The following is a 19,824-nucleotide window of genomic DNA, read 5'->3' as shown; positions in this document are numbered from 1 at the left end:
GACTTTTGCGTTACTTTAATGCAATGGGTCCCATATAGACATTTGATCCTAAAAACAAACCCGATCGATTGATATCATAAATGAAAATTAGTCATGTAGCCTATTATAGCGCTATCGTCCTTGTCACGGTCTCACATTTTTTTATTCCTCACTATAATTTAGTATGGATTATTGTGGGCAACAAATAAATTCGACCAATCATAGTGTCGTATTGGCTATGTTTTGTCCCTCGCGCGCGTATACCACATCTATTAGGATCCTACCATCTATAAATATAATATATTATATCAAAATGACAGATAAGGACAAACGATTATAAGCTAATTGAGGCTTGTAGCGCGTTTACGAATAAGGGGGTAAAAGGTTAAGTATTACCTCAGTACTTCACTGCCGCTTGTACTGATGTACAGACTTGAGCAAGTACAGGCTGCCTGCGATCACGACTAGCGCGGTGGCGGCGGCGACCGCGTGGTAGTGCACCGTGTTGCCAACCGGCACCTCCCATATCAGGGTGTCAGTTAGCTGGAAGAAAATACAGATGTCTTGAATAGATATGACCATAAGCCGATACATGTACGGACATCTGCGAGCGAACAAAGAACAAGAATATCTATAGAAGCTTGATGTTTGAAACTTTAGACCTATTTTTAGTTAACTCACATTTATAGACGGGTCTATAGCGAAATATAAATATTTTATTAAGTAGGTACCTTTATTTACCGACGTTTCGACACAGGTTTCACTGGTCGTGGTTGCATGACATATTTGTAAAAGGCGGTTTGTTTTCTAAATAAATAAAAATAAGTTCATACGTATTGGCTTGGCTGTAGTCATCTACAACCATAGAATAAGTAATAGTACTAGCGTACAGAAAAGAAACTTCCTACAAAACCGAAGTTTGACAGCTATTCAGGGACGAATCGTGCTGTCCTTTCTTATGTATGGCACTATCCATTTCGGCTATTTAGGGTTGTCAAAATTCAAGTAGTTATCTTATCTGTGATCGTACACGCCAAGGGACGTCAAGTTGTGCCAACCCTAATAATTGCTCAGAACAATACAGAACCGAACGGAACCGAGAATGCCCGAACGCTGCAGTTTCGTACCCCTGCTACAGCTCAAAAATGACCCGTCGTGTATTGCCGCGAGCGACTATACTGTACTGTGCCACAGAATAAAAAAAATGTACTAGGTACAGAAGATTCACTCTGTAACAAAACGCTTCTGTTACGACAGATATGACCGCTAGGTGGCAAGCGAGAGCAGGCGTCCGTTCCGTAGCGGTGCGCGGCAACTACTATGGCTAGACACCAAAATTGGTGTGGGCCGCATGTACTTGTAGCGAAGCGACGAAATCGCGGAGTGAGACACGTCTGGCGGCCTAGCCAAGGTGACGATCGCTTGCGCTTCGCTATCGAATCGCTTTGTGTCTCTCTATCACTCTTTCATATTAGTGTGACAGCGACAGTTGCGTTTCGATGGCAGCGTAAGCGATTGGCAAGTTGGCTATGCGGCCTGGCCCCAATTTCACCACGGTGACAGGTGCGACAATTGTAAAACATCACGGTTGCTGTCGTCACAGGCATCCATGGGCTACGGTTACCGCTTACCATCGGGCGGGCCGTATTCCTGTTTGCCACCATCTGTGTATTATTTAAAAAAAACTTTATTATATCGGAAAAAACAGATATTTCTCTTACCAAGTTTCTGACAATTGTCACATAATTCCGACACAGAACTCATTTCCTGTCAAGAATTGCCGACAATTCTTTTAAATCTTGTGACAATTGTCAGAAACTTGGTAAGAGAAATGTCTGTTTTTTTCCCATATAATATTTTTTTTTTTCAAATAATACACTGATGGTGGCAAACAGGAATACGGCCCGCCCGATGGTAAGCGGTAACCGTAGCCCATGGACGCCTGTGACGTCAGCAACAGTGATGTTTTACAATTGTCGCACCTGTCACCGTGGTGAAATTGGGGCCTGGTATGGTTCGACTTCAACTTCAACTTCAACTTCAACATTTATTCAGCAAATAGGCCACAAGGGCACTTTTACACGTCAACATTGAATTTACATACAAGCAAAATAATAATAATAATACATACACAATTATTAAATACAACTACAACTACCAAATCAAACTAACGTAATACAATTACTTAGAGATGTATAAGGTCTCTTAATGTCGAATTACATAAAAAAAACTATAATAATAATATTAAAATAAAAACAAAACAGATACATGGAAAAAAAAATTAAACTTATTTAGAGGTGTAAATGTCTCTAAGTGTCAGAACTAAAAAATAACATAGTTTATCAAATTATCCTTAGAGATGTATAGGGTCTCCAAGAGTCAGAATCCTGTATGATTATGACATTCGTTTATTCTTACCACGGTGTATGGGAGCTCCTTGTAGGTGCTCCAGCAGTCTTTGGGCTCATCCTCGCACGTGAATAGCATAGGCGTCGTGGACCCGTCGCAGCGCAGAATTTCTGGACAGTACAGGAATATCCGGGGAGGGTAGATCTCGTTTCGAGCCATGCTGAAACAAAAAAATTGGTATTGTTTACTTCTTTAGCTCATAATTCATAACCGGCATAAGAAATACCGTAAAACGGGGTGAGTAGGTTTCGCGGGGAGAGGTGGGTTATGAATGGGGAGAGGAGGTTTGAGAGGGGGGTGAGAAGGGATTTTAAGGCTACTGCTACAAAGCTATAGAGCTATAGTAATACTAATACGCATAATAAAAAAAATCGATCCAACAATCTTCCAAAATGAAAACCTTTGTATGAAAACCCCTCTCTCCCCAAATACGAGGCACTACGGGGTGAGGTGGGTTTTCCTCTTTATCGTCAAAGTTATGAAATGGAACTACCCAAAATAAAATAGAAACTAAAATACAAATGTCCGGATCACTTATTATATACACCATTCAGTTTTCATATGTAAAAATAAAATGTTTGAATTTCAGTTTTGACCCTACTCACCCCATTTTACGGTATAGAGTAAATATTGTTTCATTTGGCAATAGGGAGTACCTATTACTGCAAAGTTTTGCCGCCAGAGTGCAGTACTAGCGACGTAAATGTACCATAGACTTACGAGTATACATACTGTACCTTAAACTGTTTTTGACAAGTTTTCCCAGACAATCAAATACGACATCGATACATCAAGGCGGTTTGTTTACAAAGGGCCTACCGGGAGACGCGAAATCGAAACTCGGCTATCTGCCTCTTTATCGCTCGAATATGCAAGAGTGATAGAGAGGTTAGATAACAAAATTTCGACTCTCTCGTTTGCGGTAGACCCTTAGATTGTGACTTGTTGTGGGAGTGGCGCCACCTACGCAGAGTTTTGCGTAATATTCCCTATTGAACGAAACAAAGCAAATGCTATTTTATTCCAATTGAAAATGATTTAAATTTATTTCATTTAAGTATTTCTTTTGTTCATATTTTTCGCAAATAAACGAAATTCATCCCAATTTACAATAACACAAAGTTCAATTTAACGTTTTCGACGCCGTGTCAAACACAAAAGCTGTCTCTCAGACGCCAAGTCACCGAAGTGTCAAAACTGAAATTGAACTTTAAGCATATGCACCTAGGTCTATGTTGCTCTGTGGTCTATGACCGATTAATACGTGTTTGGCGTTGGACCTGCGGTGCGTATATATCGGTCATTGGCGTCCAAAAGGTTAAAAATAGGAACATTTTGTATGGTGTGCCTTACGAGGCTATAATCCTCGTAGGTAAGACTGTAAGCCTTAGCGCCACTTGCACCATCCCACTGAGCCAGGGTTAAGTGGTTAAACCTAACGGTTTAACTGTGGTTTTTTTAACTGTGTTAACACACAGTGTCAAATTGTACTGGTAACCATGGTAACTCCAGGTTTAACTGGTTAACCCCGGGTTAGTGGGATGGTGCAAGGTTAATTTCTTACTGGATATATATACTCACCCTCCTCCATAGGTTGCCTGATGGTAGCGAGCATGGACGGGTACCCACAGGTCTGCCCGGTCGTCTGTGACTGCACCCATGACATATACGGTGCTCGGGTTAGACTGCTCTGCCGGCAGTTCTATGTTGATTCGGTTCTGTGGCAGCACAAATAGCTGGAAAGTAAAATAGTCGAGGTATGATAATGTTTGATAAATTAGCTTAAAATTTTATCATAATAATATAATAGAGATTTCTACATGTTATTAAGGTAGCTGCCCCAACAAAGTAAAAAAAGATATTAAAAATTATTTATTTCTAAAAGAGGCTCAGCCTGTAACGTGGGAATCTTAGAGAAATTGTAACACATTTGTAACACATTTAGGTAGTGGGGTTGAGCCTCTGCCTCCCGAACTAGGTCCAAGCCTATGACTCGGGAGTCAATGAAGTAGACCATTAATGCCCCACATATAAGCATTTATCCAAATATTTATATATAAGTTTACCATTCACTTATTTTACCAAATATTATACACAGAAAAGTAATCTCTTACCTTTTTTGCCCGCTTCAAATCCCCCAGCTCATCAGGGTTAGCATACACCCCGGGTGGCAGTTCCTGATGCAGACCTACTACACAGTCTCGCAGTTCCCGACGAGGCTTGTCTTCATCTCCGTTGAATAGTATTTCATAGGTTATATTCCTGAATTAGATTATATAACGTAATGTTACAGGAACATTTAAATATTTTAACCCGTGAAGCGCCCTACCAAGACACATGTGATGGTAACTCCATACTATTCTCAGTTCTGGGCGCTCCACGGGAAACACACAATCAGGTGGGATGATGTTGGTTGTACCTAGATGTAGAAGTAGGTTGTCCATTTGTTTATTTTGACTAGTGTAGGTATGGGACAACATGTTATTATGAGACAATCTCACACATGTCAACCTTACCCCACTGTAAGCTCAATAAAACTTGATTTGTGGGTACTAGATGACGACATATAATAATAGATAGGGATATATATAGATAAATACATTGAAAACATTAATAATTCAGATGAATACACAAATAAATGCCCATACCTGGGACCCTGCCTACAAAGTAGAAGGTCCCAGGTTTGGGCATTTATTCACAAGCGACTAGGCTAGGCGGCCGTTATTATATGTACCAAATACCATACCATAATTATATTATAATGGATTATATTCATGATGCAGTACAATGGGTTGAAATAAATAATAATCGATCTTTATTGCCAGTTATGAAAATACTAGTATAGACATTTTCTTAAAAATGTACTTGTATCACAAATACATCATCGTTACTGATAAAATGTTTCCACCCTATCAAAAATTTAGAACTCTGCAACTCCGTGCATGAAATAAGTTTAAGATTCCTCTTCACCGAAAGTAAGTACAAATTTATAAGTTATACCTGTGAAATCCCTCATTACGAAGCGTGTGTGTGAGTCTCACGTTAAAATCACAATATTTCGTGGACGAAACCGCGATAAGACACGATAACACAGAAATCACACTTTTCAACATTGTTATGCCAATTCCCAGCGCATATATTCCCGTATGACTATATATTTTTTCAGGAAATGGTAGAAAACTATTATTTACACACAGTAAACTATCGGTAAACAATTTTATTAAATGTTTAGTTCAGAATAGTTCAGATTATGTTCAAATGACAGTTTAACTAAAATGACACTTGACAGTGACACTGACATTTAAGAATGTTGCTAGTTTAGAAAAAGACTCAATTTCGAATTTGCTTACACTATAGTGTGTCAAAGGACTGTCTTATTTCAAACATAGCCAGAGAGAGTCATACTATCTTTGTCTTACACTAGTACTAGCACCCAAAAGAAAAGGATGAGTATAGTTTTTTTGTTCCTATTTACTGACAAATTGGTTTGACCATCTATACTAGTACTAGAATATCAGAAAATACAATAAAATAAAATGTACTTTATTCCTATTAGTTAAACTTTAATTTCGCTCACTTAAAAGGAAGGAGGAAAACGCCTTTTCCTCATGTACCGAACGAGAGGTAAAAGGGAGACCACTTGACTGCAAGCATAGAAAAATATAGTAAGACAAGAGTGCTCACTCCATACAACCACTCACTCCAAGTTTTGATACCAAAAAGACTATTAATTTCAGTGTCTACATCTAGCATCGAGTAGCGGTACACCTACTTGACAATAGATGTAGCACTGACCGGAAAGTCTTATGTTGTTGAGCTACATCTATTGTCAAGTAGCAGTACTGCTAGTTCCGCTACTCGATGCTAGATGTAGACACTGAAATTAATAGTATTTTTGGTATCAAAACTGATGTATGGAGTGAGCAATCTATGTATTTTTTTTTCTATGCTGGAAGCAAGGCCTATTGACTTCCTTGGAATGATGTGACCCCTCATAATTCAACATGTGTGCGCCGTTTTCAAGACAAAATTGCCAGATTCTTATAAATATTGATTGCCACAGGTCTTACGGGTGCGACGCACCATGGTCGTGGTGCAGTGCGATATTAGTGTGTTACCACTTTAACATTTTTTTCATTAAATCCGAATGGCCGTAATTAAAAATTTATCACAAAGTCATCTTAAAATCATCACTTAAAAGTTAATTCTACCAGACAACATGAGTAAATAACTCCGAACTTGCATCAGATTACTTTACCACCGTTGTGGATTAAATGCAACCTTCTCATCAGTTTTTTTTTTAAGAATAAAGAGCCTTTACGATTTGGTGTTGTGAAAATTATAATTTTTCCTAGGCTTATAGGTACGTACCTGTCATTATACTTTGTAAGTAAGTAGCTGGGTAATTCCAATTAGCACCTCGGTTGTTTTTAGTTCTTCGACAAATACCTACTTTTCGAATAATCTCATAGTACCGACGTTCGGAAGCGCGGGTGGCCTAGCGGTAAGAGCGTGCGACTTGCAATCCGGAGGTCACGGGTTCGAACCCCGGCTCGTACCAATGAGTTTTTCGGATGTACGAAAATATCATTTGATATTTACCAGTCGCTTTTCGGTGAAAGAAAACATCGTGAGGAAACCGGACTAATCCCAATACGGGCCTAGTTTACCCTCTGGGTTGGAAGGTCAGATGGCAGTCGCTTTCGTAAAAACTAGTGCCCACGCCAATTACTGGGATTAGTTGCCAAGCGGACCCCAGGCTCCCATGAGCCGTGGAAAAATGCCGGTACAACGCGAGGAAGATGATGATGACCGACGTTCGCCGGGCACGCCTAAGATCTTTAATTAATTTACAAAGTAGCCAAACCCCAATTAGATGAATTGGCCGGTGGGCTGTAGTGCCTGTAGTCACGAGTCTATAGCTTTGAGTATCTAAGAAGTTAGCGAGCTGGGGTGACCACGCTTTTATTTGCGTCATGTATGAATATCCGGCACTCTCATTTTTTACAGATTTCAATATTTCGAATTTTCAGGTTCTCAATTCGTCGGAATCTTTACCGTCGGATTTTCGAAGACCTAATTTGAAAAAAAAAAAATTGTTTTGTTTATTGTTCAGGTCAGGATCTGATAACATTGGTACTAAATGTGTAGTGTTTTAGTGTGTTAGTTATTTAAAGATAAGATTTGAAGAAGAGACAAACGTTTTTTCATAATTGACAAAAACGTTTCCTAGGGAAAGTAGGGAAACTGGTTAAAGTATTTTTGTGATTGTAATCCCATACCTACATGAAACCATCCAAGTATTGCCATTGGGTTTTCCGATCGATCCTCTATCCATGGAATCCAGCAGAAAATGTTCGTATTAAAAATGCAGCCGTGCAAAACTATCTCTAACAGACAGAAAAGTATTGCCACCCGGCTCGAAGCAGGCATGCAGGTATGGCTACCTCAGTCTCCGCCGAGCAACCGGCCTCTCACCACGTGTCCTCCCAGTGTCAGTACCGTTAACAAGCGTGTCCAACAACTATTACGTGATTTCAACCCGGAGAAACCAGAAAGGTTAGTCAATTTATTTTAATTTATGCAATTTTTTAGGCTGGCAACCCTTTTTGGATAACTTTTTCAAAATGGAGCAAGGAATGGCAAAGGAAGGAAAGTTGAAGTTTGAAAAGTTTTACTTAGTTTCTGAGAGGTAATAGATCTGCCGTTGTTTTTACTGTTATAAAATTCTATTATGACCTCGAGTTATCTTTGAAGATTTATCGAAATGTTATTAATTAAAGTGCACTGTTGGTAATGGTTTAATTTATTAAGTTGTTCTCAAGGTACCCTACGTCACCGTATGTAGACCGTCGTGATTGCTAGCTTAGCAATGTATTCACACGTTTGTTAATACATTAATAAGTAGGTAATTCAATGTTCGATATACCAATAAAATTAATCTATGTTCGTTCAGCTAACTAGGAACATAAATAATAGTTATTTGTTTTACAAGGGGGCAAAGTTGTTGTTTAACCGCTCGTGCTAATATTGAAACCCGAGCAAGTGAAAGATTCCAAAATTGAACCACGAGCGTAGCGAGTGGTTCGAAAAATGGAATCTTGAGCGTTGCGAGGCTTTCAAAGCACGAGGGTTAAACAAAATTTGCCCCCGAGTGACACACAAAATTTTTCACCACACCAACCCGAAGCAAATATTAAATGTAATATATCAAACAAAATCAAACCAAATCAAATCCAAATGAATGTTATTATTACCTATTAAACATTTATCATCCAAAATCATCATTTAAAAGTCAATTCTACCAGCAAACATAAGAAAACAACTCAAAATTAGCATTTGATTACTTTGCCTCACATGAGAATAAAATGCAACTTTGCTATCAGTTTTTGAAGTGCAAAGCAAGTTAAGCAAGCCTTTGCGAGCTGGTGTAGTGAAAAATAATATAATAATGAGACGAATATATTTCTCTTCATTTTGTGCATGGTTTTTACTGAATGGTCGTGGTGTAATGTAAAGGCCCCTGTACACAATGGGCCATCGCCGGCCAGTCCAAGTGACGCAGCCATGCAGTAGAATGAGATTCACTTGCTCCCTCTAACGCATAAATACGTCCCCCAGAATGGCCTACGCTTGCCCATTGTGTACTGGGGCCTTTACATGAAGTAAGTACCAATATAGCATCCACCAAAATACGAGTCACTTCCCCCCTATTTTGAAACACGTTTTAAAACAAGGATGAATTTCCCTTTTTTTGCAAAAAAGTACTGGCTCAGTGAGGGTTATGAATTTAGGGCTAACGTAAATACATACGTAAAGCGGTACAAACATACACTGAAAAGTTATAAATAGGTAAGTAATTAAATAGGTACCTAGTTATAAATAAATTCCCAAAAATATTGGCAGGCGCTAGCTGGAACTGCCGTGTTGCCTCTCTATCGCACTTGTAAATTCGTACGTAAGTGTGACAGGGAGTCAACACGTCCAACGTGGTTCGCGGTAGGCCCTCTGAATCGTGTCCCGCCTTTTCGACGACTAGAGGCCGTTCCTACCCCGATAAACGAAAATCTAAATTTCTGTATCTGCCTCTCTATCAGAGAGAGAGGCAAATAAAGAAATTTAGATTTTTGTGTTTCGCGATAAACCCTCTGTAGAGTTATTTACCGAATGTAATGCGCAGCGCTTGTAGAATGTAGGTAGGTATGTGCAATAGCGCAGACCCGTAAAAAACATAACACCTACTCACACCTCACACTATGTAGGTTAGTAAGTTACTTAATACTAATAAATACGTATTGTTTTGGCGCCTATCGACGCTAAAGTTGTTATCGGGCGAGGTTGAGATGTCACTAGACTAGACTCGTCACTGTGAGATAGGATAGGGTAAAATACCCTATTCTAGGCACTCCACAAAATGTCACTTTCATAGAGCTAGACCAAGATAATTCTGCAGCGTTATCTTGATCTGTACTCTAACATCAGCAAATGTCGCTTGTCATCATCAGTGCCACTATTATGTAGGTACTAGCTGTTGCCCGCGACTTCGTACGCGTGGATTTGTATATTGGTGGTTATAAATTCTACATTAGCTTAGAACATTATGCAGCAAAATTAGCAGTAGGGACGGTTAATCATTTGTTAATTGTTATACAACGCATGAGATTTGTCTTTCACAACCTACGAAGTTTCAAGCCCCTAACTGAATAAAATTGTTCTCGATATACGTAATCTCTCTCAACCCCCAGAAGATTTTCAAGTCCACTATTAATAAAACCTACTACCTAACTACGATTTATTTATTTACGAAGTTTGAAGTTCCTAGCTTTAAATAAAATTTGAACCCTCTACCAACTCTCAACCCCTGTTTAAACATTTAGGGGATGAATTTTTAAAAACGCTGAAATTACTTTTCTTGTATTCTAATAATATGCCTTTATACAACGATTCAAGTCCCGCACTCAAATACATATTTGGGTTCCGTACAAACTTTCAACCCCTTTTTCACCACCTCCGGGCATGAATTTTTAAAAACGCTGAAATTAGTTTTCTTGTTTTTTTAATTTAATATCTTTTTACGAAGTTTCAAGGCCCTAGCTTAAAATAAAATTTGAACCCTATCCCTATACAATCTTTCAACACCTTTTTAACCCTTTTAAGGGATGAACTTTTTAAAACGCTGCAATTACTTCTCTTGAGATCTAATAATAAGGCTTTATACAAAGATTCAAGTCCCGCACTCTCAAAAATATTTGATCTCCGTACAAACTTTCAACCCCTTTTTCACCACCGCCGGGGATGAATTTTTAAAAACGCTGAAATTAGTTTTCTTGTTTTTTAATTTAATACCTTTTTACGAAGTTTCAAGGTCCTAGCTTAAAATAAAATTTGCACCCCAGGACAAAGTTTCATCCCCTTTTTTACCCCCTTAGGGGTTGAATTTCCTAAAACGTCGCAATTACTTTTTTGTAATCGGCTATTATGCCTTTCTAAGAAGTTTTAAAGCATATGTAATGGATTCAAACTTTCAACCCCTTTTTAGCCCTGTTAGGGGATGAATTTTCAAAAACGCTGAAATTACTTTTCCTGTCTTATAATAATATCCCCATATACAAAGTTTCAAGTCCCACACTTACAAAAATATTTGATCTCCATACAAACTTTCAACCCCTTTTTCACCACCTTGGGGAATGAATTTTCGAAAACGCTGAAATTAGTTTTCTTGTTTTTCAATATAATACATTTTTACAAAGTTTCAAATTCCTAGCTTAAAATAAAACTTGTACCCCATACAACATTTCATCCCCTTTTTAACCCCCTTAGGGGTTGAATTTTTCAAAATCGCTTCTTATCTCTTGTACACTTTATAAATTCAACTTAGTGTGCAAATTTCAACTTTCTAGCTTTTGTAGTTTCGGCTCTGCGTTGATGAATCAGTCAGTCAGTCAGGACACTTGCATTTATATATATAGATGATTTATGTAACTTAGGCTAGAATGCGAAGTTGTGATAGGTATTAGGTACTAATGATGTACCGACTATTGATTCGGCCGACTAGCCGACTAATCGGCGCTCGGATGGCCGATTAGTCGGCCGACTAGTCGGCTAGTCGGCGATCATTAGTTTGGTCTAAGTTCGCTTGAAATGCACTAAAAAAACAATCGTTTTACCCCTTTCGTCGCGCTATTTATCATATAGTAACGCTAAAAAATTTAATAAAAAATCCTACGGTTATATTTCATACGGCGACCGCACAATCGGACATAAAAAAGCGACCACAAGGTCAATAATTTCGAACAAAAGTTTTCGTCAGCAATAAGCACTCTAAATAAAAATTTGGGTAAAATAGGTAAAAAGCTTATGAAAATATGTGCCGTTTGTTTCTTTTTGCCCTGTTTTTCTGTCACTTATAAAGTGCCGACTAATCGGCCATTTTTGCCGACTAATCGCCGACTACAAATGTGGCCGGATAGTCGGCTTTCCCGACTAGTCGGCGACTAGTCGGTACATCCCTAATAGGTACCTAATTCAATGAGTAAGGGGTCCACTGATGATCACTGCTCCGGACGATATCGGCCTGTCAGTTGTTCGAAGCTGTCACCTTTTGTGTTTAACTGACAGGCCGATATCGTCCGGAGGACTGAGGGCCTACCGCGAATCACGTTCACTGTGTTGCCTCCCTGTCACACTTACGTACGAATTTAAAAGTGCGACAGAGAGGCAACACGTTGAACGTGGTTCGCGGTAGGCCCTCTGACCATCAGTGGGCCCCTTTAGCACTATTTACGCAATGAAAATAACGTGTGTTCAATTATGCCAATGCCTGTGGGCCTGTGTTGGATGTCACGAATCGAAGTGCACTTATCTATAGGTTTATGCAACTATAGTAAAGTACCTAGTACCTATTAGATACGTAGTTATAAGTATCTGTTTACGAGTTTACGAGGTGCGTAAAGTTTAGGCAGAACTATTATGGTTGAAGCAAGTTTAGTTCGACATGCTATATTACTTGATATATGTATCTGTGTATGTATGTCTGATACTAGTTTTGTTGCTAAAAATGTATTAGATAGTGTAGGTATTTAATACCTACTTTAATTAATATGATACAATTACAATATAATCTCCATGAGTCAAATGTATGTATGGGTATACGACTGCAGAATAAAAGACCCATGGAATCGACTGTATACGCCTACATCGCCCCACCTACGTTTGAGAGGTTATCTTAGGCCCAATTCGGAGAACCTAAATGCATTGCAATCCGAATATCTTGAATACAAACCGGTTTTTACCTTTGGATTCGATCGGATCGACCCTTTGAGGAAAACTACCAGCCTTTTTTGTATCCCTTCTGTAGGAGTCTAAAGTACTAAAAATTTACGTTTTTAGTATTCCGCACAAAACTTTGTTTGCGGAACACTTATGGGATCACTTCGGTCTTGCAAATCAATTTTTTGTTACTGGGTTACTTGGGCTGGTTAATTGATTTCAACCTATCTGTTAGTATTCAGAACTAGAACTTAAATACCTAATATGAACCTTATAGTCTTGTAAAATTAATACATAATATAAATATGTAGGAAGGTATAAATTTAATAATCATAAGAATCCAGTTGGAGATTTTTAAGCCAAATAATGGCACCTTTACCGCATTCCATAATGCTTTAATTTTCAAACGATAAGTATAGCTGGTCAAGCAGATCTTGTCAGTAGAAAAAGGCGGCAAATTTGAAAAATGTAGGCGCGAAGGGATATCGTCCCATAGAAAATTTGAATTTCGCTCCTTTTTTTACTGACAAGATTGGCTTGACCAGCTATAGTAATAGTAAATGGTAGATATATATAATATACATTTTGTCCTATTTTTTCTTCGGTGATAATGTTGTATAAGTAATCAATCATTTGATTCCACTTTGTATGTGCGGTGACTGGTCTCACGAGGGTTACGGAATACCACGACGTAATACTGACTTGCCTTTTGAGTTCACACTTCACACCTCTATTTTAGATCTTACTGCGTTCAAATACAGACATGGGAAGTAGGCTAACCCTAACAAACAGATGAGTAGGTAAAGAGTATTTGACGATTTCCTTTCTGCAAACATTTGTTAATGCAATTATGAAACAGTATTCATGTCATCACTCATCAGAGGTCGGAAGGACCTCTGGTGAGTGATGACATCAACATCGTTATCTGCCGAAAATGATAAATTCATCGACAAAGCAGCGAATGCTTTTAGTTTCAGCAATTAAAAAATTGCTACGATTGAAAATCAAAGAAATATGCGCTCGTGGACGGAATAGTCCCTATGACGGAATTAGCCACATTGACATTACAATCATTATGAACATTCCTATTACTTACATTATTTGATATTTATTCATCATTAATTACAGATATAGGGGCGCCAATGCGCTGTAAAATTAAATATGTTATAGTAAAGCTATAGTAATAAAATTATATGATGAATATGACAATTAAAATGAAGCTATAGTGATGATGACTATGTTGGCTCACAAAAACGTAAAAAATCTTTATAAAGTAATAAAAAGGTATAATAATCTACAGACCGTTCTAAAACCATCTAGGTTAGGTAGACCATGTTTCACGATTGGAACTAAAAAAAATAACTTAATTTAGGTATGACATAAATTATAATAAACACATGTAGTACCATTGTTATAGTATGGTGATTCACGTTCGGTCTCTATTGACTTATTAGCGGAATGTACTTATTATTCATAATTTTCGTAAATATAACTTTAATTTAAAACAATTTTAGTCATCATATCATTGTTTGTTATGAAGTTTTCTCTTCAGTATTCGGTTACGTGCACTTGTGTGGACGTTTTAAATGTATGGGTAGTTGTAAAAATAATGAACCGTGAAGGCTTGCCTGTAATATTTGAAAGATGAAGTCATTATGTCATTACTATCGGTAACTCGTGGCATTTACGTAGCACTTAAAAGATTAGTTTAATTAATTCCTTTTTTTAGTGGTTTCTTTTTGTCTGTTAGAAACTGTCAAGTGCTACCTAAGTGCCACGAGTTACCGATGTGTGCTCATCACTAATCTTGACTACTTAATTACTCATTACTGCATTTTCATTTAAAACCCTAAATACTCAGCACCCTGGCAAAAGTGACAGACAGTATCAAGTGTTGGAATTAGCGAGTTAAGGCTCTGCATCGAAAAATAGTAGGATTTTTGAAACGCGGCAGTATAGTTAGCCCCGGAAACAAACTCATATGATTTTTGGATATTTTCATAATTCAACAATCTCTAACAAATGTCTAGTATGGGTCCCAACATTATGTATGGGTGTATAAAATGTTAATGAAGCTTTTAAAGACTAACACAGAACCTTAGAACCCATATGTGGAATCAATCAAACGAGTGCCGAGTAAAAGGTACTAGCGTCAAATTTGTAGGTCAGGGCATTCCGGCCGCGCGTGTGCGGTGAGCTTCGAGGAAGGAAATGTCGCGTTCAAATTTGGAATTCTACTCATTATCATTACCGATACCGGTCTTAACTGATCTCAGTTCAGGCAGGCGTGTCTCACTCCGCGATTTCGTCGCTTTGCTACAGGTAGCTAAAAGTACCTACGTTCCGGCCCCAATTTTGGGGAAAGCCATAAGCCGCGCGTGGCGCTGTCGCCACCTAGCGGCCATATCTGTGCTGATCGTAACAGACGCGTTTTGTTAGAGAGTGAGTCTTCTGTACTTAGTACTATTACATATTTATTTTCTGGTTCAGGTATACTCTAAATTTTGCTACACCCTTTCCAGGGTCCATGTATGTAATATCTGTTATACTGGTATGCAAATAAAGATCTCTAACTCTATCTATCTTTATCTAAATGCTCTCGCTTGCTTCACTGAGCTCTAGTATTTGGAGTCTGGAGGGCTACCGCGAACTTCGTAAGGATTTTCTCAACTCAGTATATTTATCACTCTTCTAGTATTGGATTTACAGGGAGCCTAGCCAAGTGACTATCGTTTATAGAAAACGTCAATCGAAACTTAAATAATATATGGAAACAGTCACGTGACCTTTCGTAGCATAGCAATTTCTCATACCGATACATTTTCACTTTTCATTTGTCATCTTGGCTATGCTTCCAAAGGTAGAGATCAAGAATTTTTATGGTCGAAGTTAGCGCTAGACTCAGGGGTCCGTTTTATAAAAGCTTGTAACTGGCAATAAAAGCATGAGGCTATTTTTAATTATCATCTGATATAACTGGAAGACACTGCTTGTGTTATTGCTAACTTTCATGAAAACTAGTTAACAGAGTTGTGAAAAACAATTAAAAATATGTTTGATGCCCCTACTTTAAACAGTTTGTGCAGGTATTCATATACGTACGAAGGAAAACGAGGACAATATCGTAATTAAGCTTAAGTAGCAATAACCAATTGGTTATTATTATTAATTTTTTTATTTTTTTTTATTCAAATTTATTTATTATACAAAAGGTTAAATTGATTTTCATGCACTCAACTAGATTCAGCGTAACTTAATAATTGTGGCTTACTTAGTGAGATTCTCGGACTTTTACCCTAACAATTGAAAGTGTCGTGAGTGAACATCACTAAGATACAAGTATACGTATAAAACAAAGTCGCTTCCCGCTATCTGTCTGTCTGTCTGTATGCTTAGATCTTTAAAACTACGCAACGGATTTTGATGCGGTTTTTTAAATAGAGTGATTCAAGAGGAAGGTTTATGTATAATCTGTTAACCCGTGCGAAGCCGGGGCGGGTCGCTAGTATATTATAAATTTCAACGTCCTTATATTGCACGTAATTTCATGAAACCTTCAGATTGACTCAGTTTCTTACCTGAAATGTACGAGTAGGTATATATTTAACAAATATGTTTGTCTCATTATGGACAGTTGGACACCTTACTAACCTTATTTAATGCCTCTGTTTATCTTTCACCAAGGCTACAATACAAAAGGCAATTGTTATACTTAAACGAGTAATTACTTGTAAGTTAATGAAATATTCTTTTTAAATTGCCAATTACTGGCTAGTCTCTACCGTGACGCATTGTATGGTCGCCCTATTTACCTGATGGACTATTTTATGTATATTGATAATTGAAATATATTTATTTCTTGTCAAGTGGGTTTTAAGAACCCTCTATGAATTGTATTAAATCGTTGTACGTCTTGGCAGGCGTGTCTCACTCCGCGATTTCGTCGCTTTGCTACAGGTAGCTAAAAGTACATCCGTTCGGCCCCAATTTTGGGGAAAGCCATAAGCCGCGCGTGGCGCTGTCGCCACCTAGCGGCCATATCTGTGCTGATCGTAACAGACGCGTTTTGTTAGAGAGTGAATCTTCTGTACTTAGTACTATTAAGTATTTATTCTGTGGTCTTGGGCATGTTAAGTTGTAAATCAAGTCGATCTCAACGCTTTACCTACTTAAAATAGTCCTCAGTCCTCACGTGATTATGAACTTTATGAAGTATCAATAATGTATACTGAATACCTACACTATGTATTATGTAAATGTACCTTGTATTGTTACTAAGCGAAGGTTTCTGTGGTGAGTAATGAATTAGGTTTTCTATCGATTTTTCCTTAATTGAACAAGGATTTGTCTTTAATTACAGAGATTTGTTAAATAAGTAGGTAGTTAAGGAAACAATAATAGTCAAAGTATTTACTTAGTTATTGAAGGGATTTACCCCGATAAATTGGTTTCCTATTATAGTAACAGTAACGAACTAGCTTCGTACTAACGCAGATTGTTTTAGCCAAGTGGAATTTTAAGCTTTAAAAAAAATGGATTCAAACGCTTCAGAAAAATCGGTTCCCGAAAAAAAAAGGATAAATATGACTAAAAATTCGGTCAGGATCCTTATCATAGAAAACAAGAGGTAAAAAGTGTATTCAAAATGCCAATATTCATTCATAAACTGTTTTAGACTACATGACCATTATAAACTAGTTTTGTTTATCGTAGTTGCGATATACCTAAAAACAGTAATGATATTGGCCAGTTGTTGACCAATAACTTTATCGGTCCCAGTGTATTTCCTTGTGGTACGCCAAACCAGTTTACGAAGGTTCTTTTATTTAATGACTTGACTTTATGTAATAATATGGACTTTAAAGATCGTTGAGTATTGGGGTACCCAGTTAGTTTTGACCGCTCAAAACGGGGATTTGGCAGACCAAATGACGATGGCGAGTAGGGTTGCCAACCGTACTATATTATATAGTATTGTACTATATTTTGGCTCTCTGTACTATATACTTTTGGAAAAATATATAGTACGCTATAATACTATATTTCCGATTAAACGTATGTTACACTTATGTTTAGTATTTTATCTAAAAGTACCATATTTTTTTGAAATGTACTATATTTTTGATGCCCTATTCTGGAAAATACTATATTCTACCAAAAAATAGTTGGCAACCCTAATGGCGAGACGAGCTGGACTCCTGTTTAAACAGAATGGCAGAAGACTGCAAAAACCAGGAGAAATAGAAAAAGCGAGGGAAGGCATTTGCCCTGAAGGGCCATCGATAATAATAATCAATTTTGGTTTGAGTTATATAATTAAAAAGCCATTAATCGAACCATTCAAGGCTTACTTTTAAAATCTTTTGCTTTGTGACAAATTGTTCAGTCAATGTAAGGCGGGAAGTTACTGAACTTTAAGTAAATAGAGGGTAAACCAGTGTCGCAATATTTTTCACATCAAGTTCCGGTAATGTCTGTTTGACCCGGTAAAAATAAAACAATCCAATTTACCTGTTCACCTTGGGTCGCCATTTTCGGCATGGCGTGGGTCAAAATCGCATATAGATATTGAGGTAGAGTAGGTAGACGCTGTCTTGTTTCACCCACAGACAATCCAACCTCTAGACATAGCATAGTCGCGTACCCCCTCTGCCACACATACGGTAGCGTTACTCCATCTTCGAGTCAATCCCGTGCCGTGATTGGTCCGTGTCTTTGAACGGACCAATCACGACACGGGATTCGCTCACCTCGTCCCCCCGCACCCCCGTATTTTTGGCAGCATCGGTTTCATGAAATAATTGGCCTAAGCTCAGTCTAGAGGTTGGATTGTCAGTGGTTTCACCATTATGCTTTATTTATAGGTTGACGCCGCTGAAGCTTTAATAAGGGGTAAAAATGTTGAGAAGATCGTCGGGTTTATTTAGAACACGTGCTTGATATATCTTCAATAAAAAGAAAAGAAAGTATTTACAATAACGTAGATTTTTATTTATTTATCACATAAAGAATTCGTGTATATAAAATGTTGCTAGAACAGAGTCCAAAGACAAGAAGAGGAAAAGGAAGTGACTTAAGTGACAGAATGTCACTCTTGCTATGCTCTTGCTGCCTCGGAGGTTGAGAAATAATCACAGACATCGAATCCGCGCTCGCGCTTGACAGACAGCTTAAGTGTGCGAAAGGGAAGCCATCACGTATATGAACATCCCATGAGTGCGAAAGAGTCCGGCTACCAATGAGAAAACGTAACCACTTTTGAGTTTGACGACGGCTGCAGACGGCCAAGAGCGTATCACGGTAATTTTCAAATTGAAAAATATACACGGATTAGGACGAAAAGTATTAAATAAAGTAATTCAGTGAAGATGGTGTCTTGTAGTGTGCCGGATTTCAGTGTTACAGTGCCAAATAATCCAAGCAAATACTCATTTCAGAGGATTTATGATATTTCGATCGAAATTTTCATAACGATATTTTGTCAAATTAACAGCGTAAAAAGTGTAAGAAGCCGGTTAATACAGTTCATTATAAGTTTTTCTTCTTATTCATATTAGTCTATAATTTAAAATATTTTGTGTAAAAACATAATCTGTTACTTTACGCTAGGGCTTGACAAAATGTTCATATGACAGTATCGATAACTTGTCGGTATATTAATAACTATGTAATTATTTCTTCACAAGACATCATTAAGATATTAGCTTTTATAACCGACATGAAATAATAACGAATGTTATACCTTTTTGAAGGTGCTCATGTTTAGCAATAAATTTAAACTTCACTTTCTAACACAGTAAGAGCTAGTTACATTAAGATAAATCTCCAAGGATTTTGATAGCACACGCAGTGCAAGTGTTATTTATACGGCTTAATGTCGTATAATTTTAACGTTTAAAATAACATTTGAAAAAGTAGTCGATAAAGCAATCAAACATCGACAGATTGTAACTTGACATCACTATTTTTGATCTCACATAGACAATTTACGCACACACTTGCATTTCATTTTTAGTCACACTTTTGAAGATTGAAGTTGTTCTTGTTCATCTAATTCTATGGAAATAATACTAGCATAAGTACCTACTTTGTAACATAATAGACATTGAATTGTTTTTACAACTTTTTTAATATGTAGACATAGACACCTGACGTGCAAAAATGTGA

The 19,824-nt window shown here is 37.6% G+C and overlaps 2 protein-coding genes across 2 annotated transcripts in view; one reads left to right on the top strand and one right to left on the bottom strand.

Moving 5' to 3' along the window:
- Positions 1–384: 384 nt before the first annotated feature.
- LOC134652715 (uncharacterized) overlaps positions 385–19,824 on the bottom strand; it is a 24,364-nt gene continuing 4,924 nt past the window's right edge. Inside the window, exons 2-5 of the mRNA XM_063507877.1 lie at positions 4,503–4,650; positions 3,970–4,124; positions 2,398–2,548; positions 385–522 (exon numbers count right to left, since the gene is read on the bottom strand). Of these exons, the coding sequence (XP_063363947.1) occupies positions 385–522; positions 2,398–2,548; positions 3,970–4,124; positions 4,503–4,650 (592 nt within the window). The remainder of the gene's footprint in view (positions 523–2,397; positions 2,549–3,969; positions 4,125–4,502; positions 4,651–19,824) is intronic.
- The window catches only part of LOC134652876 (protein yellow), a 25,963-nt gene continuing 13,874 nt past the window's right edge, over positions 7,736–19,824 (top strand). Inside the window, exon 1 of the mRNA XM_063508067.1 lies at positions 7,736–7,947. The gene's annotated coding sequence lies outside the window, so the exon portion shown is untranslated. The remainder of the gene's footprint in view (positions 7,948–19,824) is intronic.

The sequence above is a fragment of the Cydia amplana genome, chromosome 12, assembly GCF_948474715.1.
Source record: "Cydia amplana chromosome 12, ilCydAmpl1.1, whole genome shotgun sequence".
Taxonomy (NCBI): Eukaryota; Metazoa; Arthropoda; class Insecta; order Lepidoptera; family Tortricidae; genus Cydia; species Cydia amplana.
Note: the sequence above shows the minus strand (reverse complement) of the source record. Positions and strands in the feature narration are given on the sequence as shown.